General features: G+C 31.3%; 5 protein-coding genes across 12 annotated transcripts; 3 read left to right on the forward strand and 2 right to left on the reverse strand.

The window, feature by feature from the left end:
* Positions 1 to 7980: 7980 nt before the first annotated feature.
* RpS18 (ribosomal protein S18) lies at positions 7981 to 9316 on the forward strand. Of its 2 annotated transcripts, XM_033330944.2 has the most exons (4): positions 7981 to 8061; positions 8468 to 8653; positions 8736 to 8837; positions 9110 to 9316. In XM_033330944.2, exons 1-4 carry the CDS (start codon positions 8059 to 8061, stop codon positions 9275 to 9277), a joined length of 459 nt encoding a protein of 152 aa, XP_033186835.1. In that variant the 5' UTR covers positions 7981 to 8058; the 3' UTR covers positions 9278 to 9316. The 2 variants fall into 2 exon arrangements, with proteins under 2 accessions (XP_033186835.1, XP_033186834.1); XM_033330943.2 differs by lacking the exon at positions 7981 to 8061 and having other exon boundaries at positions 8459 to 8653.
* Positions 9317 to 9725: 409 nt separating this feature from the next.
* Positions 9726 to 14612, reverse strand: EndoB (SH3 domain containing GRB2 like, endophilin-B). Of its 6 annotated transcripts, XM_033330936.2 has the most exons (9): positions 14455 to 14612; positions 13675 to 13816; positions 13470 to 13598; positions 13237 to 13399; positions 13106 to 13169; positions 12983 to 13018; positions 12445 to 12635; positions 10893 to 11028; positions 9726 to 9862 (listed from the first exon to the last, which is right to left on the reverse strand). In XM_033330936.2, the coding sequence occupies exons 1-9, from the start codon at positions 14515 to 14517 to the stop codon at positions 9734 to 9736; spliced, it is 1053 nt and encodes a 350-aa protein (XP_033186827.1). In that variant the 5' UTR covers positions 14518 to 14612; the 3' UTR covers positions 9726 to 9733. The 6 variants fall into 6 exon arrangements, with proteins under 6 accessions (XP_033186827.1, XP_033186828.1, XP_033186833.1 ...); XM_033330937.2 differs by lacking the exon at positions 12983 to 13018; XM_033330942.2 differs by lacking the exon at positions 10893 to 11028.
* Positions 14613 to 15255: 643 nt separating this feature from the next.
* On the forward strand, positions 15256 to 18046 carry PGS1 (Phosphatidylglycerophosphate synthase 1). The gene is made up of 8 exons (XM_033330732.2): positions 15256 to 15408; positions 15828 to 16023; positions 16092 to 16214; positions 16283 to 16560; positions 16632 to 16903; positions 16989 to 17225; positions 17299 to 17508; positions 17569 to 18046. Exons 1-8 carry the CDS (start codon positions 15377 to 15379, stop codon positions 17769 to 17771), a joined length of 1551 nt encoding a protein of 516 aa, XP_033186623.1. The 5' UTR covers positions 15256 to 15376; the 3' UTR covers positions 17772 to 18046.
* eIF3b (eukaryotic translation initiation factor 3 subunit B) lies at positions 18047 to 22390 on the reverse strand. The gene is made up of 11 exons (XM_033330730.2): positions 22254 to 22390; positions 21849 to 22044; positions 21457 to 21769; positions 21031 to 21387; positions 20806 to 20948; positions 20590 to 20725; positions 20322 to 20517; positions 20063 to 20243; positions 18722 to 18962; positions 18542 to 18650; positions 18047 to 18467 (listed from the first exon to the last, which is right to left on the reverse strand). The coding sequence occupies exons 1-11, from the start codon at positions 22387 to 22389 to the stop codon at positions 18367 to 18369; spliced, it is 2109 nt and encodes a 702-aa protein (XP_033186621.1). The 5' UTR covers position 22390; the 3' UTR covers positions 18047 to 18366.
* On the forward strand, positions 22367 to 25137 carry GatA (glutamyl-tRNA(Gln) amidotransferase subunit A, mitochondrial). 2 transcript variants are annotated; one of them, XM_076622991.1, is made up of 3 exons: positions 22367 to 22457; positions 23504 to 24038; positions 24091 to 25137. In XM_076622991.1, exons 2-3 carry the CDS (start codon positions 23510 to 23512, stop codon positions 25119 to 25121), a joined length of 1560 nt encoding a protein of 519 aa, XP_076479106.1. In that variant the 5' UTR covers positions 22367 to 22457; positions 23504 to 23509; the 3' UTR covers positions 25122 to 25137. The 2 variants fall into 2 exon arrangements, with proteins under 2 accessions (XP_076479106.1, XP_076479105.1); XM_076622990.1 differs by lacking the exon at positions 22367 to 22457 and adding an exon at positions 22567 to 23121.
* The last annotated feature ends 1702 nt before the right edge of the window (positions 25138 to 26839 follow it).

Raw genomic sequence — 26839 nt, forward strand, 5'->3', positions numbered from 1 at the left:
AAATTTACCGTCTACCGTCCACCCTGCTCCTCGTGATTCACGATTTCACCAGGATCGGCTTTATCGAGCTGCAATTGCTATGTGTCTTCGTTTATCTGGACCTCCCACATTTCACCGTGACGTAGAATTGCTCGAACCTTTAAAGTGTTTCAAAATTCAAAGAAACCTTCTTCGATAATTCATGCGTTAACGAGATGAATCGGTTCGAAGATTCAAATTTTACAGTTTCTTAGACACGTAGAAGCGAATTGTTATAGAGATAAAAAATAAATTCATTAATCAAGCATTCATTGACAGATTTAATTCCAAGGTATACGAGATTTGCGAAAATATCAGCAGCTAAGAATTTCCATTGAAAATAACTATCAGAGAGGAAATAATTGACTAAACCGAACGAAGATTTTGAACGTGTGAAGCGTTTCGTAGAAGAAAGTCTGGGCTACAGAGGCAGTCGATTACGGCACTGCAGCTTCCTTATCTATCTGGTGAACCCCTCGTAGAGGGTGAAACGAAGGTTCGTATGTTGGTGGGCACATAATAGCCAACATGGCGGCACGCACTGTTATCACTCGTTCAGAGGGAGTATGCCAACCCAATTGGATTGGGTGGCAGCCAATACGGCGGCTCTCGTCAGCGATATCATCGCCCTTCGGCCTTTTCATTTTCTAAAAGAGCACCCCCGGAAGAAATTCTCGCAATCGATCTACTACAGCGATGGCTGAATCGTCTGCCAGGCGCGTGAACATCGCTCGAACTTTATTTACTTCGTTTCATCAGGCATTTGGTCACAATTTCTAATCACTGACCATCTTAGATAGGGACCATGAAGAAACTGTATTCGTTTAACACGCGTGCTATCTTGGGAATATATTGTTCTTTTTATTTAAATACGACACGCTTAATGGAAGAGAGGAAAATTGGATGGAAGAAAAATATATGTAAAAGTTTCCTATATAACTGATCCAAGTGATAATTTCAGAGATACCAGTAAAATAAACGAGACTTTAAGGAATGAATAGGGAACAAAAGATGAAAGGCGAAGGGTATCTTCCAAGTTCGATGGTTATCCCTGTTTCTTCACAGATTAGTATTCTTCTCAGGTAATATTTACAAATATATAATCTTCAACTAATCATTTTACAAGCTAATTAAGGCGTATACTGTACAAAAAGGATTAGAATTTCCTTATGCCTGAGAGAAATTAGTTTTGAATACTAAAATTCTAATATCGCAAAGTTCCTAGTACTTTGCAAAGTAACTTTAACTGCGACATTTGAGAAATCCTTTCAATTTTATCTAACGAAATGTTGCTCCCTATCTACTTCTCCCTATGTCTATTTCCTATCATTTCGGAGTTATGACACATACATATATAGGACATTTTCTGCAGAATCAAAGGCATAATAACTTTCCCTTAATTTATACAAATTTACTGGAGTTTTGAATCGAGGACGTAATTCACTCTCTGGTGATCACGGTGAAACATAATTCTTAAGGAACTGGTTAGAGATGAAAGAGAAGTCTTCGTAGCGAGATGAAAGAGTAGCTTGTTCTTATTTATAGCAAAGCATGATAATGGCACGGATGATGGGATCCCCGTTCCTGAGGCAACTACACCCGATGTAACCATGGCAACTGTGTTGTGGCCATATTGGTCCTTCGCCAACTATCGATAATAGGAAAGATAAGAGTCAACCCCCAGGAAATTTTATCGCTCTAGAAATGGCGACCGTGAGTCTCTGACCGTCCCCAGTTCGCTCAAGATTCCATCTCGTTCTTATTTTTTTTCCTTTTTTTTGGCATTCTAATGGTACCATATTCACAATCGAATTCTACTTCTCATTCATTGATAATTTCGTTTCTGCAATTTATCTTTGTAACATGATATGCAAGCAGTTTGATAGAATCATGTATGAAACACGTTTCCTGAATTGGTAGAAATTTCGTTTGGAATAGGGAGAACAAATGGTTCGTAATCTTATAGTTATAAGACAGGTACAACGAGATCCTCTTTTCGACTTTGCAGTGTTACTCTCTGTAGTATATTATGCTCATAATATATTGATAATGGAAAAGTCAACGTTAGTTATAAGACAGGTTACAACGAGATCCTTTTCTCGACTTTGCAGTGTTACTCTCTGTAGTATATTATGCTCATAATATATTGATAATGGAAAAGTCAACGTTAATCTTGCTAAAAGTACCTGTATGTTTTTTACTATAACTACAAAATTATCTGTAGCATTTGCATATCTGTAGCTCTAGTTTTAAGAGACACTGGACAACGAAAGACTGAGAATCAATCAGAAGGAAACGGACAATTTAAAAATCTCTATTCTACACTGTGCAATCTGTTGCAATGAAATTCAAAATCATCACAATGTTACGAAGATATTCTCGAAGATTTTACCTTATATCAATCTAAAACTTGGATCAAATTCCTTTAAAAATACCTCAACTACAAGAAATCGAGTGGATCAAGAATATTTTATTGGGCGCAAAAATTACATCTACGAAAATTATAATAAAATTGCTTCTTAAAAACCAAAACAAGAGATCAACCTTATCTACTAGAAAATCCTATTCTATGTTAAACTCGATTCACTTTTTTCAAAGTTTCTTTGAAAATATTTTAAACATAAGATATTACAGATATCGACTGATCCGTAAAAGATGTAAAATCTCGAAACGCGTTTCCATGGACGTAGACTTCTTTCACGAAGCACTTCCGTTGAAAAGTTCGTGTTCGGCTGGCAAGCGGTCGCCATTACGTGAAATAAATGCGAGTTAATTAAAGGGCGGAAGCAATTACTTGCGAATAAATCGCGGCCGTTAATCCGTTATAGCGTAGACAAGTTAAACTTCTCTCCCACTCTCCCTGTCGCTCCCAGCTTTGGAGCTCTCCTCCCGCGGGTTTAAACGCGAGGATAGGGATTTGCGAGAACGACGCCGACGTCGGGGCGCGTTCGCATAATTGGCTTTGAACGCCGCCACCTGCGTCCCGATGCCACAGCCTTACGTGCTTCTATGTTCAGGGTATACGCATCAGTGTTATCACTGTGTGTGCGGAAACGTATCTATCCGAGAAGAAAGGATGAAGGAACCGAATGAAATCACGTGTAGATAGACGTGGTTCTCTCAGACAGTCGCTTTAAAAACTAAATAAAGAAAGCGAAAATATTTGCTATATAAAACTCTATGATTTTATACTTTGATTTAGATTAAACAACATCTGCGTTTTAGAATTTGAAGATTGAAATTATCGGAAATGTAAAAGTATTTCCAGTTAAATAAGCGAAACATCGATTTTAATTCTTGAATTGAAATTTGATTGATCATAATATTTTTTATCAAGATTTGATAAGGGAAAGTAGCTCTTATGTTGGTCGCCCTATTCTTTCACAGTCTGAAAGTGCTATTTAAACAAACTGAAATTCAGGGTGCGTGTCTAACACGTCGGTACCTCGTAGACAGTAGGAAGCGAGGGTCCTGCTAACATTGAGACGTTCCTACCGTTATTTACGAGTGTCTGTTTGCCGACAAAGATTGCGGGTGGCTCGTGCTAAACCGACAAGGCTGCTGAAAATGGTGCCGTCCTAGGTAATTGGCTTTCGTCACAGTCACCATTTGGGCACGATAATCTACTGTGCATTATTGTCGATCATACCCCATGAGGAATAGAAAGTTGCTCAATGTGCGGAGCATTGTAAATTCGCAGTTACTTTCTCTCAACCAATTTATTTGATAATTTATCATTGCGGCTAGAAAATAAACGTACTTTTATGAAAACACGTCGATAAGATGTATAATTAACTTTTAAACGGAAAGATCGGTATTGTAGGAATGTTTATTATAAATTAACAACATTGTAACACTCTCACAAAATTGAATATAATATCGCACTTCATGAATTCGCTTAACACTATTTCTACGTCACAGCAACACGATGAACTTCTCTCGATCACGATTAATTCAACTCTAACAGCATTACCATTACTGTAACAAACCTTGGTAACGCTCACAACACTCCTTGACAACATTAACATATCTTAACAACGTTTATAAACAATCAGCCACGTCTTTCGCTAACGTCACACCAACCCACAGTATTATAAAATCAAGAATGTTAATTACAAGACGCTTCGTCTAAGGAAGATAATTTTCTAAGAACCAAAAAAAAAAAAAAAAAACATTTCATGAAATAAAGTAATTTTTGAAAATTCGGAAGAACATAAATTTCATACATTCAAATTCAAAATTTTCGAAAATTCTATATAATTATTAATATGAAGAAATTCTAAAAATCTTATTTCATATGACTGCAAATTATATTTATTTTCGCATAGAAAATAAATAGGATACTAGAATGTACAAAAATAGTAAAATTTTAAAGTAGAGAGAGACGAAGATGTTTCTATGATAAATAATAATCGTGAATAAGACGAGCATGATTTATATTTTACTATTGCCTGAAAGAGGAATAACGCTAGGTAAAAAAGCGTTCAGTAGTCGATCAGAAAGAGGATTTTTGGGAAAAGGAAGTGACCTTGACTACAGAATGCAAGTACGAAAGATGATATATACACCTAAGTCTTGCTCATCAGGAGAAACGACTTATCCCATTCGCCGTCATAAGACCGCATTACAACGCATTTGACAGAGTTTCGCAGATTTCCCTTTTTCTTACCACGGAAGCAATTCCATTTTTTCGGTCTTTGCCCATAAAAATATAACTTCGGTTTCACTCTGCGTAATTGCGAACCGTGTTGATAAAATAATAATGGTTAACTCAAATCTCTAGTAATCATTTTCAGATATTAATCAAGTAGCTACTTCGGATTGTAATGAAATAAGATAATAATTATACCGATTTAGGATACCAGATGTTTCATCCCTTAGATATGAGATAAAGTAAAAATATAGCAATTTAGTATATTAGATATTTCACTTCTTAAATTTTAATAATTATATTATATTATAATTCTTCTAATAAAATTATAATTCTAACTTTGGTCTAAAGATAAAAGACAGATGGAGTATTAATGGACATATTAATGAATATAATGAATTAATAAAATAATAAAATTAATAAAATAATGGACAGATTAGTCGAGAAGATACAATAGGGACGAAAGTGTGGCATATAATATCGTATTTTCGAGTGACAATAGAAATCAATAGATTCTAGGAAATTGTAAACGTTACAATTTGAAACTCCATTGAACGAGATCGGTTCATGGAGCGCTAGTAGTCCAGGTGGCTTGAAAAGGCAATTAAACGTATAAACGGTGGAAATTAGCCGCAAGAATTGGTTTTGAATCTTGGTAAAGATACGCCCTTGAATGGATTCGTGGGCATCAGGGCCATTTAACACGATGACATACCATTTACCACCCCCGCGAAGAGACCACTGGATACCGACAAAGCCCTAAAGCCCATATGTCAGCACGTGCCGGTAACTATAGCTGCTCTGTATCGTTCAATGTTCATGCTATTGGAATAGTGAACGGTTAGTTTCCCTTTTATTCGTCACAAACATCACGATCTCACGTTTCACGGGAAAATTAACGCTTAACACTTTCGGACCTTTGTAGTCTTGACTTTCATTCTCTTGCTGGGATTAAACTTATATTGCTTCTTGGATCAAAAAGAAATCAGTTCGGAGATATTCGAAAATATTACAGCCAATTGAGTGTTTAACGTACATACGTACAGAATGTGTATACGTATGTATAGAAATGTTTTTTAGAAAAGTTTATTTCATATTAAACACTCAATTGGCTGTAATATTTTCGAATATCTCTGAACTGATTTCTTTTTGGTAAAAGAAAGCATAATCTACCTTATGCTCTGCCTCATATAGTAATCATATCATTTAACATGAATTGTTCTCGCCACCAGTTCATGGTCCTCTCCCGGAAAGACACCAAAGGCAAACACAGAAAAAACACAAAAAAATATTGGTGGATACAGAATCCATAATAAGATTTTTTTCTTTTTTTTCTTTTTTTTTATTTATTTAAATTTTACAATTTGTCCAGTAGGACATTTGGTAAAATATTATAGCGGTATACTAATATAACATGTGGATGGCTACCCCCAGCGGGGTACCATCATCGTGTTTGTTAGATTATGTCCTTTGTGAGATTTGTTGGGTGTTTCCTTTTTAATCTTCTTATCCATAATAAGAGAGAAAACCATTAAACGGACAGAACTGAATTCTGACACCGCATAACACAGGTATAAACTGTAAATACTGTAAATTTTGTAAATAAACCTATTTGACATCCCCCTCCCCCGCCCCCTCCCTCTCATCACACCACTCCCCAAAGTTACACAGCACCCAAAAAGCAGACTACCGAAGCGTCCTGTTTTGCGACCAAGTTTTCGGGACAGAAAAAAATAAAAAAAAACAAATTCATATAAAAGCTCCGCTCACCAGCGGCTTAAATCCAAAAATTATATTAAACACGAAAAATGTAAAGCGCCGACACATAATACAGCATGGCTACGTCGTACCGCTGCGTATCAGTACCTTTGCCTAACACGTCATTACTAAAATTCATAGTTTATTGTGAATAGCCAAATGTATTAAAATTTGTATCTTGGTTTAAATAAACATTATTAAAAAAAAAATAAAAAAAATTATAGATAATTCTGTTTCAACAATTGCAAATTATTAAATTGTTCACATGAATGGCTTACGTGTATTTATCATCTCATAGTTATAGATAGTTATAGATAGATGTTTATAATTATTACATAATCTGAAAATAAAAGAATAAGAAAGAATAAACTACTAGGGAGCAAATATACCTTATAAATAAAAAATTAGATAACCTTAATTTAATTTGGTATCATGCATTGGTATTTTGATAGCAAACAGTATACCAACTTCTCTTGTAAAATCTCTCTTCCGTTTCAGCAAATAGTCGTGCATTTACATACATGAACTTTTGCATATTTATATGATGTACGTGTATATCCGAGAGAACAGGATAAAAGAGGGGTTGGTCGAAATCAGCGGATTCACGAATTCTTTCTTATTCCATCCTAATTCGAGGAAACGACCGTCGTAAAACGAATCAGAGGAGTATCATACCTCGGAATTTCTTCTCCCTATTACCCTCTGGACGCTCGTTTTTGTTCCACCCTCCTGGATCCGGGGTTGAAAGGAGGCAAACGTTGGAAAACCAAGCAGGAAATCGTATCCCATGGAAAACGGCAATCCTCCTACATACACGATTACTTTTCAGTCCTTCGTTTCTTATTGAGTTATCGAAATTATACCCACGAGGTCGATTGTATTGCACTATGCTTGAAAACTGTCCTAACAATATTCATTTTTAGTATATTTATTTAAATCCAATTCGAAATTCGCGCAGGCGCAATGTGAATAGTATTCTAAGTATGTACTATATTTCTGGTGGATTTTAATAACTTTTTGTGACTCAAAAACTCACTGCATAGTCTAATGTTTTGTATAACTTTTACTCCCTATTTTATTATTTATCCTCTCATTAATACATTTTATAATCTAGTATAACAGAAACTAAAGTGTTATAAAATTGGAGAATACATGCACTTATTTGCAATAATGACTCTATCTTATATTATATGTATATATCCTTTATAGATATAGTACTAAGAGCGCCATCTGCTGCCACATAATGTCAACGTATAGTCTAATTAATTAATTTAAAAGAATTTGTCAATATTATGTATAACTATGTATTTAAAAAAAAAGTTATAAATTTTGAAAATTATAAATTTTCAACAATATTAATGCAGAACTGTCAATTTTATAAAATAACATTCTGATAAAAGTACATTCTATACTCGTTATATAAAAAGCTCTTATTTAATTTAATTATTTAAAATACTAAGTATATTAATTTACAAGAATTTAAAATATATTTTCATCTTAATTATATTTTTCAATGCTAATAATGGATTATCAATGCCCTCTTTAGGAAGAATTTGAATGCGGTGTGCGCATTTGCCTGCGGACATGCGTTTTCCGGTTTTAGTTCTTTCTGTAACAGGCATTGCAGCAAGATGGTGAGTTTCGTGTATGAGAAGTTTAAATCTTTAATTGTAGAGAGAATCCTATGCAAAATACACAAATTTTTAATGAAAAAATTACAAAACGATTATTCGTGTAACTGGTTAAGAAAATATTTTTTAACCTTTCAAAGATAGTTAAATAATATTCTGTTATCTGTTGAATGTTTTGGTTATGACTTCTGTGTCCAAAAATTATAATATAATATAAGATTCTTTAATTAATTGTTTTTTCTTTTACTATATTTTTCATGTTCCCATATTATTTTCTATCATATATAAAAATAAATTTCGGAACAATTAACTGATGATAGTATACGTTTATAGGTTATCTCGCGTTGTAATCTTAATGCGTGCGAGTTACATATGAAATGATTTTATTCTATTCAAATTTATGTTTCAGTCGCTTGTAATTCCAGAGAAGTTCCAACACATTCTTCGTGTCATGGGCACGAACATTGATGGTAATAGAAAAGTTATGTTTGCTATGACAGCAATTAAAGGTGTTGGTCGTCGTTACGCCAACATCGTTTTAAAAAAAGCTGATATCGATCTAGATAAGCGTGCTGGAGAATGCTCAGAGGAGGAAGTAAGAATTAATTTAACAATAATGTCATACAAACAAGATTTATCATATTTTTATAATATTTATTTGATTTTTTTGTTATCAGGTTGAAAAAATCGTAACAATTATGGCTAATCCTAGACAGTACAAAATCCCAGATTGGTTCTTGAATAGACAAAAAGATATTGTTGATGGCAAATATTCACAGGTGTGTATAACAAAAGAAAAAGATAAGAGATCCCTAACTATGTAATGCACAATTTTACGACTAACCATATGAACTTTATGTATGGATTAGATGGTAGCATGTGCTAGAGAAACTGCATGATAGGTTGCTATTTAACATTGAAGTTAAATGGTGTGTCAAATAATTAACGTGCAACATATAAAGTTCAGTACTGTTACATTTCTTACATTGCTCTTTTCATTTCAATCTTTAAAGAAGTTACAAAATAGCAATTATTATATTATATTTTATAGCTTACTAGTTCATATCTGGATTCAAAACTTCGTGAGGACTTGGAACGAATGAAGAAAATTCGTGCTCACCGAGGTTTACGTCATTACTGGGGCTTGCGTGTACGTGGTCAGCACACAAAGACTACGGGTCGTCGCGGTCGTACAGTAGGTGTATCAAAAAAGAAGTAATTTTATATTTTCTTGATTATTAATAAATTAATAAAACAATATTAAGGGTTTCATTTTAAGAATAAGTGACACCTAATTTGAAGAATATATTTATTAAAGACAATATTAACGTGTATTAGTATATATCATGATTTTAATATTTATAGAATACAGTTTTCACTTTGAACAACAACTGATTTACAATTATGGAAACATTTTCTAACTAATCGTATTATATAATCGTGTTCTCGTATTTTAAAAATTGACTGCTCTCGTTTGATATGCATTATTTATGTAGATTTTAGGAGCAGGAAATATATACTCCGAGAAATGTAGTTTCTCAATTGATCACATTTTGGTAATTTTTTTTTACATTAATTGCACGAAGTGGAAGAAATATTTTATAGTGCATAATGCAAATGCAGTTAAAATTGAAAGTAGAATGAAGCATTTAAATGCAAGGAATGTGCATTAAAGTTATTGACTGAATTTTCGTTGACCAACATCAATTAATTCTAGATATGCTGCGGGTATTTTTCCTCGTCTTATCCCACTTATACCAATTACGTACTCCTCATTGCCGGGTATCTCGATAACCGTAATTACCTACAAGATAATTGAATTTTATAAAATTTTATAACATATTAATAAATTCGTTTAAAGTAATCTACCAAACTTCAAAAAAGCTAGACTTGAGAGGTCAAAATCTGCTGAGACATGTTTAAGGTTATGAAAAATAAAATACATTTAACAGAATGAATGACAATTTATTTTTTATACATGCAAAATTTGAATAAATGTACATGTGTGTTCTTTTATATGTGCTTTACTATATGCATACACGTAACAATACTTTATACGTAAACAAATATACAAATGAAATCAGAACAAACAGATATTAAACACCAAAAACAAATCTAACAAAAGTAAGAAAATTATACATTTGTGAAACTTATAACTAAAAAATATAGATATATATATCATGCATAATTTTTCTTAAAGATTTAATGTCAGGTATACAAAAGTGCTAATTTTTAAACAGAGAGACAAAATAACTGAGTATCATATGCAATCCCAATGTATATAAGTATATATCTTCTTATTTTGTAACACCTTGCATCATTTTTATGATACATAAAACTATAAGAATTTATTTACACTACTTCAAACGTTCTACTTTTATTTTATACATTATAGAAACAAAAAGATCTAAACTACATATAAAATAATTTTAAACTATATGACAATATATCATGGAAAATTCTTATATAAGTAACATTATGTGTTATCTATTACATCTTTCCTATTATATATATAAAAAACCAAAAACGCATTTATATTGCACTAAATTTGACGATTTTAAAATGCACAATTTTTTATCTGTATTCATATACATATAATATATTTCTAAGAAATGCGCTAACTTTTATTATACGTTATTATACGTTTGAGTTTAAGGGAATAAAAAGTTCATACAATTAATGTAAGTAAATTATAAAATATTTCCAATCGATATCACGAAATTTTTATAAATATAATTGAACTAATAAATGCAACTCACTTTTAATAACGTTTCATGCCATTTGTACGGCTATGCTGCAAACATGCTTCTTAATTAAATCACAAATTTTGTTACCTCATTTTGCACAACGCTTAATTCTTCAGAATTTGTCGCAGAAAAATCGCATAATACCCTTGCTAGTTGCTCATCGTCATTTCCTGATACATTGGATGTTGATTGGGTAGTCGGATGATAAGGACCCCCAGATAAGCTGGGTAGGATAAATTACAATTTGGTTGAGTTTGGTGAACATGCATTTTAAAGTGAATCAGCTATTTGTGCAAACATGAGAAACTGTTTTTTTTTTAACATTTAAAATTTGGACTGTATTTGTAGACTATATAATTCAATATAAAAAACTTGATAATACTACAAATACTAAAAGTTTCTTTATTTTGTAAGAAATATGCAAGAATTTTGATTACCATTAGGATTTTATATAATCTACATGCTACATACACATGAATAAAAATAATTAAAATTATTGATAAATTATATTGATACACATATGAAAGCATAAGCGGTTTGACAAATAGGAAAACATAGATAATAGTAAACGAAAGATAACGAAATTTTGAGAAAGAATATCCCAATACCTTTTAACAGATACATTGTTAGTACTAAAGAAAATTTAGCAACATGCATTAGGAACAAACATTAATCAGCTGTACAGTGCATATTTGGATATTGACTCAAGTATGAAAATATTTAAAAAAAGAAAAAAATGTACATAATAAAATTCTTCTCCTAATTCCATTATTTTCATAGCTGAATTGCTATTATTTCACTATACAAAATTCATTAGCGGTAAATAAACATTTCATAGAGATAATTTATTCACTCATTTCTGATAGTTACAAGTTTTAAAGCAGCATAATAGACTAACAATCATTTAACATACTTCTAAAATTGTATTTGTTAACATGTATGTATATACCTACATATATATTAAAGAAAAAATGCAGTAAGCTTCTGTTTATTATTTTAGATCACAATTATTACGAAGTAGTTATTGCCCTTTTTTTAAACGCGATTATAAATTTGTAAAGCTAAACATTCGAAGTATTCGTCTCAAAGGTAGCAGTAACATAAGTAGAATCAGAAAGGGGTGGATTTATAGAGGAATTTTGGGATTGTGAAGGTGAGGGTGTTAGCTCGATCACATCTTCGCTGTTGACTCGCAGCAAAGGACTCGGCTGACGCGTCCTGCAATCCCAATCATGCAGGCAAAGATAAAGAATAGAAAGAATACATCAGAGGAATGAATAAGTATAAGAAGCATAGGACTAAAGCAAAAACAAAGATACCATTTTTATTGTGAAACATAAATAAAATAGATTACAATTACTACTTAGAACAAACAAAAAAACATTACATATATCGCGCTTATAAAAATGAGCAGAATTTTAAGCAGTAGAATATTCTACATGATGATCTTTGCGAATGAGTAATGATTCTATAAGCTTATCCTAAATACTTTTACGTGTCATATATGACACAGCATCCAATAATTATTAGACATTACTCACTCGGATCACCAAAGAGTGGGATAGCTGTACAAGGTCAGTGCAGGATAATTAAACAATGTTTGAAGAAAAAACTTTTAAAGAAAAGTTTGTCATCTTACCCAGCAAGTTCACGTTGCAGATCTTGCATTGTTGCATGACATTGAGCGTAATAACGCGCTTGTGCCTCGACAAATTCATGCAAACAACGTAAGTGCCCAGCCTGAGAGCTTTGAACACCTTCCAGCAATAATTTCACTATCTCTGCTTGACGATCGAACTCCGATTGCGCTATTCTCAACTCCCTCTCTGCCTGAGTAGAGTAATAAAGAGTTTTATTCCTTGCATCTGATTAGCATAAAAAATTGTTTGTGCAACATAAAATGACAGATAATGGAAATAACTTACAGCATAACTTTACAATGAAAGTTATGTATAACATCATTATAACAAAAATGGTAAAATTTGCAATTACAAATGAAAGTTTCATAAAATGTTTTTTTATGAAACTTTTAAATCTATCCATTTGTAATTGCAAATTTTACCATTTTTTACAAAACTTTAAATAAAAAATATAAAATTATAAAAAAACGTGTATTTAAAAGAGTACAGGGCTAGTCTCAAATTTTGAATCATTGAAGGTGTCAACTCCATTAATACCTGATCAAGTAATACTTCAGGTGATACCCCAGTCTCCTATGAGATGCAGCAGTGTATAGGACAAGGCACATAGTAAATATATAGTGTATATAATTAAATAAAATGATAAATAGTAAAACTTACACTCTGCTGACCCAGCATACTTCTTGCTTTCCTTACTCGGTTTTTACACGAATCTAGGTCCAATCTGAAAATAAAAATTAGTAATATTAACAACATACATTTAAATGTACAGAAAAAAATGAAATACATACCGTTTATTTTCCAATATTGACATTTCTTTGGTAACAGTTTTCATTTCACCTTCCAAAAATTTTCTTAAAGGTTGTATGTAACAATTAGCAGAATCTTTAATGAAATTTCTCTGAATTTGTCCTAACTTTTGCTGGCATTGTCCAACCTTGTTTAATGCACTGCCTAAAGCAGAAGTTTTAGAACTTATATAAAATTACAGAGCAATGGTAATTAATAAATTAATTTTGTATACCATAAGCAATTCCTGGACCAAAATCATTTCCTGCCTCTATCATATCCATGCCTACATATTCTAGATTGCTCAATCTGTTAGGTTTCTTTTTATCAATCTTCTCATAAAAAAAGTCTTCAATTCTATTGCCTGTAAAAAAAATACGTTGCATAAATATGTGTAAAGCTTTATAATTTAAATGTATCATATAATATTCTTATAATACCTGGATTTGGAGTAAGTACTGCCTCCATATTCCTAAGAATCTTTTCAGTCCATGTTTTAGTTGCATTTGCTCTATCTGCAAGGTGCTCTAAATGAGCATCTAATTCAGTTTTCTCTGATGTTCCCAATGTTTCTTCTGTCAACTACAGCCAAATTTTAAACATTATAGTAAATTAAGGCAACTAAATTTTTAATTCTTTATCATTTTTTCTATTTTTCTTAACAATAAAATATATCTTTTGACTAAATTTTGATGACATTAGCATAAATATTAAAAATGACAAGTGTTAGTCATCCCAATTTATTTGATATATTCTGAGTCATCAAATGATTAATTACTTAAACTCTTCAACAACTCTTAAACAATTCTGGAGTCTTGCACATTAAGGAATTTTATAAAGATAAGTAAATATCACTCTAGAATGATACTGCTACAAACAAGAAAATTAACAAATAGCACAGTATAGAAACTATTATTCAAATGTGCTATATATTTACTAACCTTACATTTCAATAATAATTAAATTTAATTTCTAGAAAAAAAATTACAAATAAAAACATACACATAACGTATCACATATAAAAATTATTACAAAATATATAATATCATAGAGATTAAATGAAATAGTAATTGCCAAGTAATGATTATTTTATCGAAATGTTTCTTCACTGAAAAAGGTACAAAATGTCAGAAATGACAGCGTTCAGCCACAAGTATCTTAACTAGTACATTTTCTTATTAATATGAATTTGTTGAATTATTATATTAAACACTTCTTACCTGTACGACTCTACTAAGCGCAGCACCAGCGTCTTTCACTAATTTCTTAACGTTTAAATCCATTTTTGCGCCTATTCTGATATGAATCCTCTACCTACATCAATCCTTTGCTACTCTTTACATGTATTTTCCATCGACCATTGATTCCAAGTGTCCCCGCGAAGAGGCGCTTCGTTTGTAATTTATATAAGTATTAGATTTTTATGCTTATTCTCTGTACATATATTCTACATTTTACGAGATTTAAGCAAAATTATTATGAACTTTTCCAAAACACTGTTCAAATAAATGTTGTTTTCAGTTGGAGATCAAATACACCAATTAAAGCGAAAAATTTAATACTAATCAATAGAAAAAGTACCACTTTTAACAAAAAATTTCCCTTATTCTTCGATTATTATTTATTCTGATTATTACAAAATGTTTCTTGTAATAAGAAACCGAATATTTCAAAGGTCTGGGAAAACTATAAAAGATCCATTGGCAAGAAAAGCAATGTTTTCGAGGAAATGATCATAAATCCAATAAATTGCCACAAGTTATCTAAGGAAATGGTACATATGTATATTATTTAATAGAATGTTAGTTTAGTTTTACAAATACATTGCTTTAAAATCTTTCGTATATTTCTCTAAAAATTTATTAATCCAAATGAGATGACATCTTTTTATAAATATTTAATATATTAATAAAACTGGAGTAAAAGATAAACTGAGTATTTTTATTTTAATTTATCTTAAAATTGTTTGATTTGAATACAGCGTAGAAATATATGTAAGTATATATATATATGTAAATATGTTTATATAATGTATAAAGGGGCCAAAAGATTGCGTGCGCTGCAATTTGTACCCTGGAGGGAAGAGTTATTTATAATTTGAAGTCTGTTATTGTTAATGCTTTGTTATTTAAGAATTTACCTATGCATAACGTAATTTTGAAAGCTGCAAAACGGTGAGTAGCATATAAAAAATCCAACCAATATGGATGTCCTATCAAATTTCATTCTTTTCAAAGCAAATAAAGGTAGATTAACCTATGTTTGTTGATTTGACACAAGGGCATTCGCTACATGTAATTTGACATACGATGAATTTGATATTTACATATTTACAAAAAATAAAAATTCGAAATAAAAGTTGCATTTGGAAATTAATTTAATGATATTCATTTTTCGATACGTAAATCGTGTTATATATACGTATAATGAAAGAATATTATGTGGGTTATTTGACTTTGGACTTGAATTTTAATGAATGAAACTAATACAGTTTTCATGATTTTCTTACCAATATTTTATTGTTATATTTATTTCTACATTTATGATTATTAACATGTATTTATACATGATATCTTTTAAAATAAAATTTCAGGTTTCATACAAGGAAACTATTTATTTCTGGTCAATCAGAATTAAAATTTTCTTCTTCACCTGTAGTAAATGATATTACATCAATTACTATGACTGCTGAAGAGAAAGATATAGAATTTGAAACAATTCAATCTGAATTTTATACATTAACATGGTTATATAAAAATGCTCCTTGCTTTGCCATAAATGGATCTAAGGTAGATGTAAAAAATATTTAGTTCAGAAAGAATTCAGAATGTACTTAACCATAGTTTTGTATTTTCAGATTAAAGTAATTCATGAACCAAGTGTATTTTATTCCACTCTTGTACAAAAGTGTAAAAATGCAAGGAAGAGAATAACATTTGCATCATTATATTTAGGCACAGGAAAATTAGAATCTAATTTAGTAAGCATATTCTAAGATCTAAGCATTTAAAGCTTTAACATGATAAATAATAATATTTTTATTATTAGGTAAATGCTGTAAATGAAGCTTTAATTACAAGTAATGGTAATGTTGAAGTTAAAATTTTGATAGATTTTATGAGGGGATCTAGAGGTAAATTAAATTCTCGTAAAATGTTGGAACCATTACTTAATGGAAAACATGGTCATTGTTGTCAGATTTTTTTGTATCATACTCCAAAACTTCGTGGGTTCTTGAAAATGATTACACCAGATCGTTTCAATGAATTGATAGGATTACAACATATGAAATTGTACATGATAGACAATGACATAATAATTAGTGGGTAAATATTTAAATATCTAATTTTATGTAAAGTCATTTAAGCAAATAGTTATAATTAAATATATTTTTTAGTGCTAATCTTAGCAATGACTATTTTACAAATAGACAAGATCGTTATTTTGTGATTGAAGATTGTGAAGAACTTTGTGATTTTTATGATGAGCTAGTCCAAAGAGTGGGAGAATTTAGTTTTGTACTTAAACCTGATGGAAATACAGTATTAAATCCTGCTCTGAAAGTCAATCCTCTTAAGGATCCTATTACATTCATTGAAAAAGCTGCACATAGTGTGAAAGCTTTGTTCCAGAGAGAATTAGAAGAATATTCTGATCCTGAAAAAATAGGTACATATGTACTCTTTATCACTCTTTATCATTTATAAAAACATAACTCAACAAGATTGAGGCATAAGTACGGTTGTTTTTGTAGCAAAAGATTTAGATGTAGATACTTGGATTTTTCCTTCGGTACAGATGGGTCAATTAAACATTTATCATGATAGCCAGATAACATTGAAACTTTTACAGACAGCTCCGCCAGGTACAACAATCAAATTAGCAACTGGTTACTTTAACTTAACTTCAGAGTACAGTGAAGCATTGCTTAAACACTGTCAAGGAACATGTCATTTGTTGACAGCACATCCGACTGCTAATGGTTTCTTTAGTACGTTTATGTTGTAAACACAACTGAGTGAAAATTATTTACTTTTTAAACTAATGTCACATGTCATATTTAGCTGCAAAAGGCATTGCTGGTTGCATTCCGGCAGCATACACAAAAATAGAGGAGGCATTTGTTAAATACTGTAACAAGTTAGGACAACAAAATAGAGTAATTTTGTGGGAATTTATTAGGCCAGGATGGACGTATCATGCTAAAGGACTTTGGTATTCTTTACCAGAGCAAGAAAAGCCTTGTCTCACGCTTATTGGATCCCCTAATTTTGGTAAGATCTAAAATTTAAAAAGAAATTGATTTTAAAATAATAGAAAAAAATTAATCCTAGGTTACAGATCTGTTAACAAAGACTTGGAAACTCAAATTACTATTATAACCAAGAATAGAAACTTACAAAATGAATTACAAAGAGAGCATGAACGTTTGTTTTCATGTGCAAAACGTGTAACAAATAAAACATTTTTTGAACGGGATAGAATTCCTCCGAGTTGGGTATGTGCTGTCGTTGTTCTGTTTCGATATTATTTTTAGTATTATGTCTGTTTAATGTTTACCATTTATAATCTAAGTCATAATTCGTAGACCGGTGGCAATCGTTTTCTAATACAAATAGTCATATGAATTAAAGCTATAAAAAAGAATATTATAATTTATGTTATTAATTTACAAAATTTTCTTCATTTATCATTTACATCGTGTTTAAATTATGAGAAATATATAAATTAATAGATCTCTTTCTATTTATAAATATATGAAACTAAATAAATCGAGCTATATGGGTTTGATAAATAAAAAAGTACGTCATATATGTTTGTATTGATAATAATTATTTGTTGAATGACATACTATCCTGTATGGAACATGATAAAACTTTATGGTACTACGTTTACGACGTTTCATACGCAACGTCGGGAAAGTGGAAGAAATTCCAATTAAGGTGCAGAAATAGTATAAGAAAAACTGTTCATAACCACTTAAAATAGTCATTTCAGTCTACTATTGTGAGCCACAATCTATGTGGCTCTGGAAGATAGTTACTTCGATGACACTTTTCACAAATGACTGAATTGGTTTTGCACTAGAGATTTCCAAAAATGGCAGAGATGAAAACTTGTTCCACACAGTTTTATTTCTCGTCGATGATGAATGTTTCTTCTTTGACGAAAAATTCTATTACTTCTTCTTCTACATTCTTTGAATCAGAATCTAATTCGTCGGTGTCGATAGCTGAAAAAGAGTTTAGCATTGTATAAGATACCTCACTTTTAAATTTCAAAAAAGAAATTTATTACAATACAAACCATTACGTAATTCTAAACGTCGTTTCTTCTGGTTATTCCATTCTTGTATACGTTTTGAACGATATTCTTCAAATGCTTTCATCGCTGCGCAGCGTTTTTCGATTAATTCCTAAAAAATAATTTTGTTAGTAAATGCATAATTCATATTAAATATATATCAATACAGTATGATATAAGTACCTTCGAGGCGCGCGTCAGTCGCATACGATCTTTGCTTTCAAATTGTGCAGAATATTTCTTTAAATTTTTCTTAATTTCTTTAATTTGTTCTGGTGTTAATAACGTTGGTGGTCTCGGTCTCCATAATAGTTGATTGAACTGATTAAGATTAACTCTTTTTAAGATACGTCCTTGGAATGTCCATATCCAGTATCCATTATCTACGCTAGTTTTCCAACTCGAAACTGCTGTTACTACATACCTGTAATGAAATATATATTTATACAATTGTTATATTAAAAAATATATATTTATGAAATATTTTATATATAAATATGTCGGGTTTACATTAGAATTAGGGTTAGGGGCATGATACTCATCTTCGTTTGGATTACATGTTGTCGTTATGCAATAGAGAAGACATTGACTACTGCAAATACGATTATCATAGAACCGGACAAGTAACCATGGTAATTAGATACTCGAGAAACTAATGACAATGATCCTAGGTTCAATAACAAATCCGCGGTCGACGGGATGATAAATGAACGTGCTCACAAAATCTAAGTCGGACGCGTAATATTCACTGGTCATAAGGGGTTACTCTTTTCGTCGATGAGATCGCGAGAGAGGATGACTTTCCCGTCCCGATGATGCCACGGAGGAAAACTATTAATGGGGTGTGTCTAAGGACACGAGATCATCGGATTCGTCGAGAAAAGCCTTCATTCAGAAAGTAAAGGAAATTGGCGCTGCTGCTAATTGGTCAATCTCCATATCGGTGGTTAGAAAAAGATGCTAGCCGCCGTCGAGGGAAAGTTGCTAGTGGGAGACGCCGCTCGTTGAAAAATAGGTCTCCCCTATTTTCCCGTAGTTGGGACAAAGACTGTTTGTCTGTTTGAAGGACTTTAGCTAAATCTAGTTAGCTAAATCTTAAGATTTATAACGGGCCCTCGGGCTAGCTGAACATGTACTGCGGAGACGCATCGACATCTGGCAATCATCTTACTCGAAGAATAGGGCCTGCGTGTGGCGAGCCACGGGACAGAAACCGTTGGAATGTTTACTGTCGCGTGCCGCCAGAAATATTTCTTTTAAGGAGAGCTATAGAATTGCTCCATACCTTTGTTAGACAAAGCGTTCATCCCGTGACCGCGGCTACGTTCGGCGACTGGCTGTTGCCTCGAGCCCAAGCTCATTATCACAAATCTCGAACAAATACAATCGGATCGAAGGACGACAATTGTTTAATTACGCCTATGATAGAATCTAGATTACGGTGTTAAGGGATTTTCCCGAAGTTTCAAGGGAAGGCTCCGATGTCCTTTCATCTCCGACAAATATGTGAGAATAAATTCTTACCGTCCAGTAGGATCCCATTCGACATCTGAAGTTTGATAATGGTCAGTTGAGTTCATGATAGTAAAATCATTAGTATCAATGAATTCCAAAGCCCCTGCCATGGTTGTCAATCCAGCAAGAACAATAAATTGTCCAGACGGCGACCAAAATAGATGATTACAAGCCTTCTTCTCTAATTTTTCTGTTGAGTAAAATGAATATTTATGTACATAATACCATGGTGATATTGAAATTTATGGGATAATTGTTACAAGCTTACTAAGAAGGGCTGGTTGATGACCGTATCGTACTTCATAAAAGCTAACGTTTACGCTTGGAATCTCTCCGTGAATAATAGCAAATTTGCTTCCAACAGGTTCCCAAGCAAATGCATGAATTGGTTCTTTTATTTCTACACTATCGACTGGAATTTGCTTTTCCCTCATATGAAAGATTTCAAAGTTATAAGACATACCCTGTTAATAAACATAAAGTTATACGCATGCTACATACATTTTAATGGATTCAATAACTAATTTAACAAATACCGTATATTTCTGTTCCGTTTTTTCTTTGCGTTTGGCAAAACGGTCGACTTTCACACAGAGATAATCTCCTGACTTTTGCCAAAAAATTTTACAATCAGCTACATTAAACAAGTTCTTGTTACGAATTTCATTTCGGCTAAAAATATGTATTTCATCTTATAATTTAAATAATTTATGAAATATGGAATATAGTGAAAAATACTAAAAATGTATTACTTTGGAATTTCGAGAAGAGTGACTCTAGCTGGAACATCTTTATCTTCTGGTACCCAGTAAGCAAGAACGTTATCTGTTGGAGACCAACTAAAATCTCTGATACCAGGAATTTTTATACTCTTCTTATCTAATAATCCAAATGACTGCAATATTTATAATAAGATTACTAAAACCCAAACATGCTGAAACATAATGCTATTTATAACATTAAAGAAAGGAACATACTGGTGTTTCATATACACTCAAAACATCTTCCCCCATACGAGCAAGATATTTATCATCATGCGACCAGCGGAAAATAGGCCATACTGAAGAACCATCTGCGAAAAACGCACGTTTTTCTTGTCCAGTAAGAATGTCCCAAATTACTAGTCGTTTCTGATCTGAACCAAGATCAGTTCGTGGAGTGTATGTTACTAAATAACGTTCGCAAGGAGAAAAGTCAATACATTCAACACCCTTCTGACTGAATCTGGCTTGTTGTAAAAATTGAGGACCACCCCATAATGCAACACCCAATTTGTGGAATGTTGCTAAATATGTCCCCAATGGAGACCATTTAACATAAGTCTCAGTCCATCGCTACAGAAAATATAAAAATTTAGTACTCAATAAGTGATCAATTAAAATGAATAAAATATAATAACTTACAGAACGTTCTTCAAGCAATGTTGGTTCAGGAGCAGAATTCTGCCAGACTTGAACAGTAACAGAAGGGCCATTACCACAAAGTACACAAAATTGGTCATAAGCATCTGGTTCTAAAAGATAATAATGTAAATCTGCTGCAGCTTTAAATTCTTGTGGTTTTGGAGGTTCCCATTCATCTGCAATTTCTTCAAATTTCTTAAAATCGGTAAACAAATTTACTTTGAACGTGTGTTGCTTGTCAATTTTGTAATTATTTACAGATTGGGCAGCTGCTAAAGCATTAAGAGGATTATTATATTCTAGAAATATGTACCTGAAATGAAAAATATATAGTTAATACAATAACATTTGAATAATTTCTTAAGGATAATATATAGGTCATTAGTACACACCCTTTTGTATATCCATTTTCATTTTTGGGATAATATTGATTCACTATTGTGCCAAATTTTCCTAAGACTTTGCTAATGACGGATTGAAGTTTTTCCAATCTTTCTGGTTCAACCTGGGGAACTCCATCAACGACGATTACGGATTCCACTCCATCTGTCTCTGATGGTTTTTGCTTCAAGATATCACCAAGGAGTTCTGCAAATAAGAATATTAAATTGAAAAGAAGTTGAACAAAATTATATTCAATATAAGTTACGAAGTAATATTTAATACAAAGTATGAAACACTTGTGGCTTTTTAGGTTAGGCATGCATGCCACATTTGCGATTATACGTAGCCATGCTTTCAGACGTCCTGGCATAGCTTCTATTGATGAAAATTCATTGAGGATAAGTTTTGTTTACCTTCGTCGGTAATATCGTCCACAAATCCTTCAGGATCGCTGAAATTTGGCTCTTCATCGTCGTTAAATATATCATCATTATTTTTAACATTATCTTCGTTTTGAAGTGTTTTATCTGCTAACGTTTTCTTCGCCATCTTGGAAACCTCTGAACGTACAGAGAGTCAAATGGAAATGGCAGCGAGTTCAATGCAACTTTTGAAAGGTGGAAGTGGTCAAACATGTGCACCCATTTCTTAGTGGATAAAATTGACCAATCTTTTTTTATTTTTATATCTGTTGCATTTATTGGAAGTACTAATTTTATTTACACAAATTGCTCTACATACATATTAGCAGAAATATATTGATTAGACAATTGGATAAATCTTTGAATAATGCAAAAAATTTATAATAAAAAGGAAATAAGATATTTTTATTTAATTTAAAAGATAAAATATTTAGAGATACGTGTATAGATATTTTGAAAGTGGAAATTAGGAATATCATAAGGTTTCATAACTACAAGTTTTGATGCTATATGTTGTCCACTCTGACATGATTATGATTATAACTATCTTCATAAGCCATAGTCATATACATAAAGGGATTTAGTATATCAAATCAATAAATGAATCTATCAATAAAAAAGTCATATTCTTTTACTTTTTGAATATATTTAAAAACGTCCTATAATTTCTGTATTTTTGAATGTAGTAAATACAATTTATAAAATAATACCAGAATATAAATGAATCTATTTCACTTGATTTAACAATTTGATTTACATATTTAAATTATGTGCAGTATTTTCAAATGAGAAAATAGTGTAATAATATATCCATCTTGTTTCAGTCGTTGACTTTTTTTCTCATTATTGCAAGAAAATTGTAATTATTATTGCGCAACTGTTAAAGAAACTACTAACAATTAATATATATAACAATAAATTTCAGTTCAAAGTTATGTTATAAATTATTTATTGTATTGAATATAATATATACATGTCACGTAACACACGTTCTAAACAGTTCATATGTTTACCAAGTGACTTTTAATTAATATTATTGCATTATTAGTCTAATTCCGATGAATTTTTGAAGTAGTTCAAAATTTGATACTATTTTAACTAATTTCTTAAGTATCAATATCATCTTTTCTATAGTAATTTATTTAAAATTATTTCTTACCGGCAAATGAATTGAGGTTATGTCATATGTATATATATATATATATGTGTATATATATATCATTGTTTGGTTATATTATTAGGAAAATATGAATAAATTATTGACTACATCGATAAGAGAAGTAAGTCAAAAGATAAATGCTGGTGATGTGGGACCTTCTGATGTTACAAAAGCAGCTATTAAAGTTGCATCAGCTATTAAACCTTTAAATGCTTATATTACTATTACCGATAAAACAGCAAAGAAACATGCTGAAAACTCAGATTCACGGCAAAAAAATTGTAGCTTATTGGGAAAACTCGATGGAATTCCCATTGCGATTAAGGATAATTATTGTACCAAAGGTCATCTAACAACTTGTGCATCAAAGATGCTGTCAAATTTTATTCCCACCTACAATGCCACTGTGTATCAACGTTTAAAAGATGCTGGAGCAGTGTTAATTGGTAAAACTAATCTCGATGAATTTGCTATGGGTTCTGGAACTATTGACTCATATTATGGACCAACAAAAAACTTATGGAACTCAGATTTGCTTTCAAAATTTTATTCTTGCAATAATCAAATGAAAGAATATACAGAACAGAATAAAAATGCAGATTCCTGGCATATAGCAGGTATATATGGTTAAAGTCTTTTATCAAATATTTTATAAGAATTTTATTTTAGGTGGTAGCAGTGGTGGTTCTGCAGTGGCTGTTATAGCTGGAAGTTGTTATGCTGCAATTGGTTCAGATACTGGAGGTTCAACTCGAAACCCAGCATCTTATTGTGGTTTAATTGGATTAAAACCTACTTATGGTTTGGTATCGCGCTATGGACTTATTCCTCTTGTAAATTCAATGGATGTACCTGGTATTCTTACAAGAAATGTTGATGATGCTGTGTTAGTTTTAAATACTATAGCTGGTCCAGATGAGTTTGATTCTACTTGTTTACGAAAAGAATATGTACCATTTGACATACCAGACAAAATAAATATTAATAATATTAGAATTGGAATACCAAAGGAATATAAAGAGAAAAACCTAAGCCCAGAGGTACAAGAATGTTGGGATGAAATTTCTCAATACTTAAGTGAAGATGGAGCATCGCTTTCCACAGTATCATTGCCACATACTAACTATTCTATAATGTGTTACACAATTTTAAATCGTTGTGATGTTGCAAGTAATCTTGCTTGTTATGATGGCATGGAGTATGGTTACAGATCAGATGAATGGAGTTCGGTGCATAATATGTATAAGAAGACGAGGTCTGAAGGGTTTGGTAAAATAGTTAAAGAACGTATTCTAGTCGGGAATTATTTTTTATTAAATGAAAATTACGAAGAATATTACGTAAAAGCAATGAAAATAAGAAGATTAATCTCAGAAGATTTTGATGCAGTATGGAATAATAATATTGATCTCCTACTCACTCCTACCACTTTAACAGGAGCTCCTACCTATAATGATTTTATTTCAATGGATAACCAGGCACAGTGTTTAATTCAAGATTATTGTACTCAACCTGCTAATATGGCAGGTATACCAGCACTTAATGTGCCAATTAAACTATCTAAGAGTGGTTTACCATTATCCTTACAACTTATGGGACCTCCTTTGAAAGAGAAGGAACTTCTTACTGTAGCAAAATGGATTGAACAGAGAGTGCAGTTTCCTAAACTTGAATTGAAGGATCTATCTCTATTACAATAAAGTATTTCTGTACGAATCTTGTTTGATTTCCTACATCTCTTTTCCTTCTTACTACATCTACTTGACTTTAAGTTATTAACAGCATTAAAATCAAGCATTAATATCAAAATTTAAAATGCACATATCTAAATGAAGGTATTTATATTTTATATAATATTTTTAATTATGGTTGATCGGTCTTTTAAACAAATATAATATATTCTCGAAAAATTATTGTGGCATAAGATACAATTTATTATACTCTTAAAAGGTATTGACCATATTTGAAATTTCATTCTTTCGTTGAAATTCCTACGTTGGAGGACCTTTTTGTTATTGCATTGTAATGTACCGTGCTTTAGAAACGAATGCTAGGCGTTATACGTTAAAGTTAAACAGCGGTAAGGTCGACCGTCGGTACAGCAGAGTATCGTGTCGACATAGGTATATGCGGCGGTTGGAAAAATATTTATACAAACTGTATCTGAATTATGAATTAAATTTTATCATTGACTATGTATATCCTTGTTTGTGATTTTATTATACGTTATATTATGAATAACAGTAATTCTTTCCCTTTTTTTTGCTTTATTAATGATTTATTAGTAAACTGCGGATATTTGTGCATTTATGGCAAATGTGAGTATGCAAAAATATACAGAAACGTTCACAAATACAAAATTATATAAAATATAAAAAATAAGGAATATGTATTACTTTATATATATATATTTTATATATATGTATTACTATTAGAAAATTTTCATTTGTTAAAATTTTTTATCTATACTTCTAAAAATATGAATTTGCATGCAGATTCGCAATCTATTTATTAGAATTAATTTCTGAAAGTGCTTAGAAATATAGATGATTTAATTCGATTTCTTAATTAACAATATTTAAAACAATATTATTTAAATTATTACTTAACAATATTTCCTATATTATATTTCATTCCTAAAAGTTATCAAGAAAATTTTATACCATCGCAACATTATTTATAATTATTACAAATAGTAACTTCTCTACTTTTCATTTAACATTATAACAATAAAATATTTAATTGCATTTGGTTGACTTTATTAATGGTTAATGTAAAATGATTTCCTTTCACGATAGTTTTCAAGAATTAGATAGATTTTAAAACGTTTCAGGGACATATAAAATAATTTGAACGCATAAATTATTTAATTAGGTTTACGGAATCTCGAAATAAAGAATTGAGTTCTCATTACTCGATATTGCTTCTCACGAATTAAATCGATCGTGACGCTATCCGCGGACGATATGTGTCATCGAGTGAAGCAACAACGTCACTAGAAATAAAACTATTAGAGAAATTATTTTTCTGTTACATAATGTTCCACGATACTGTAACAAATAATGGGAATTATTTTTTCCACCAATTAAAATCATCAATTACACGAAAGCAAATATTCTCATTCGCAGACAATATTACTGTATACATACATACACACGTGAGTACGATACAAAAGATTAAATATTATTTAATGTTAATTTAATAAAATATGCCCAATATGGGTGATGGGAATGGCTATGGTCGATGTGGATAGTTGTAAAATATAATTAAAATGTCAAATAAGTCCATTTTGCTAAAACAAATATACATCCTATTTAATATAATGTGTATCGAAATTTTGCATTTTTATAATAATTGTAGTCTTTAGGGTAGGACTAAGGCAGTGAGAAAAAAGAAGACTGCTATTCGAAAGAAGAGT

The sequence above is a fragment of the Bombus vancouverensis genome, chromosome 12, assembly GCF_051014615.1.
Source record: "Bombus vancouverensis nearcticus chromosome 12, iyBomVanc1_principal, whole genome shotgun sequence".
NCBI lineage: Eukaryota > Metazoa > Arthropoda > Insecta > Hymenoptera > Apidae > Bombus > Bombus vancouverensis.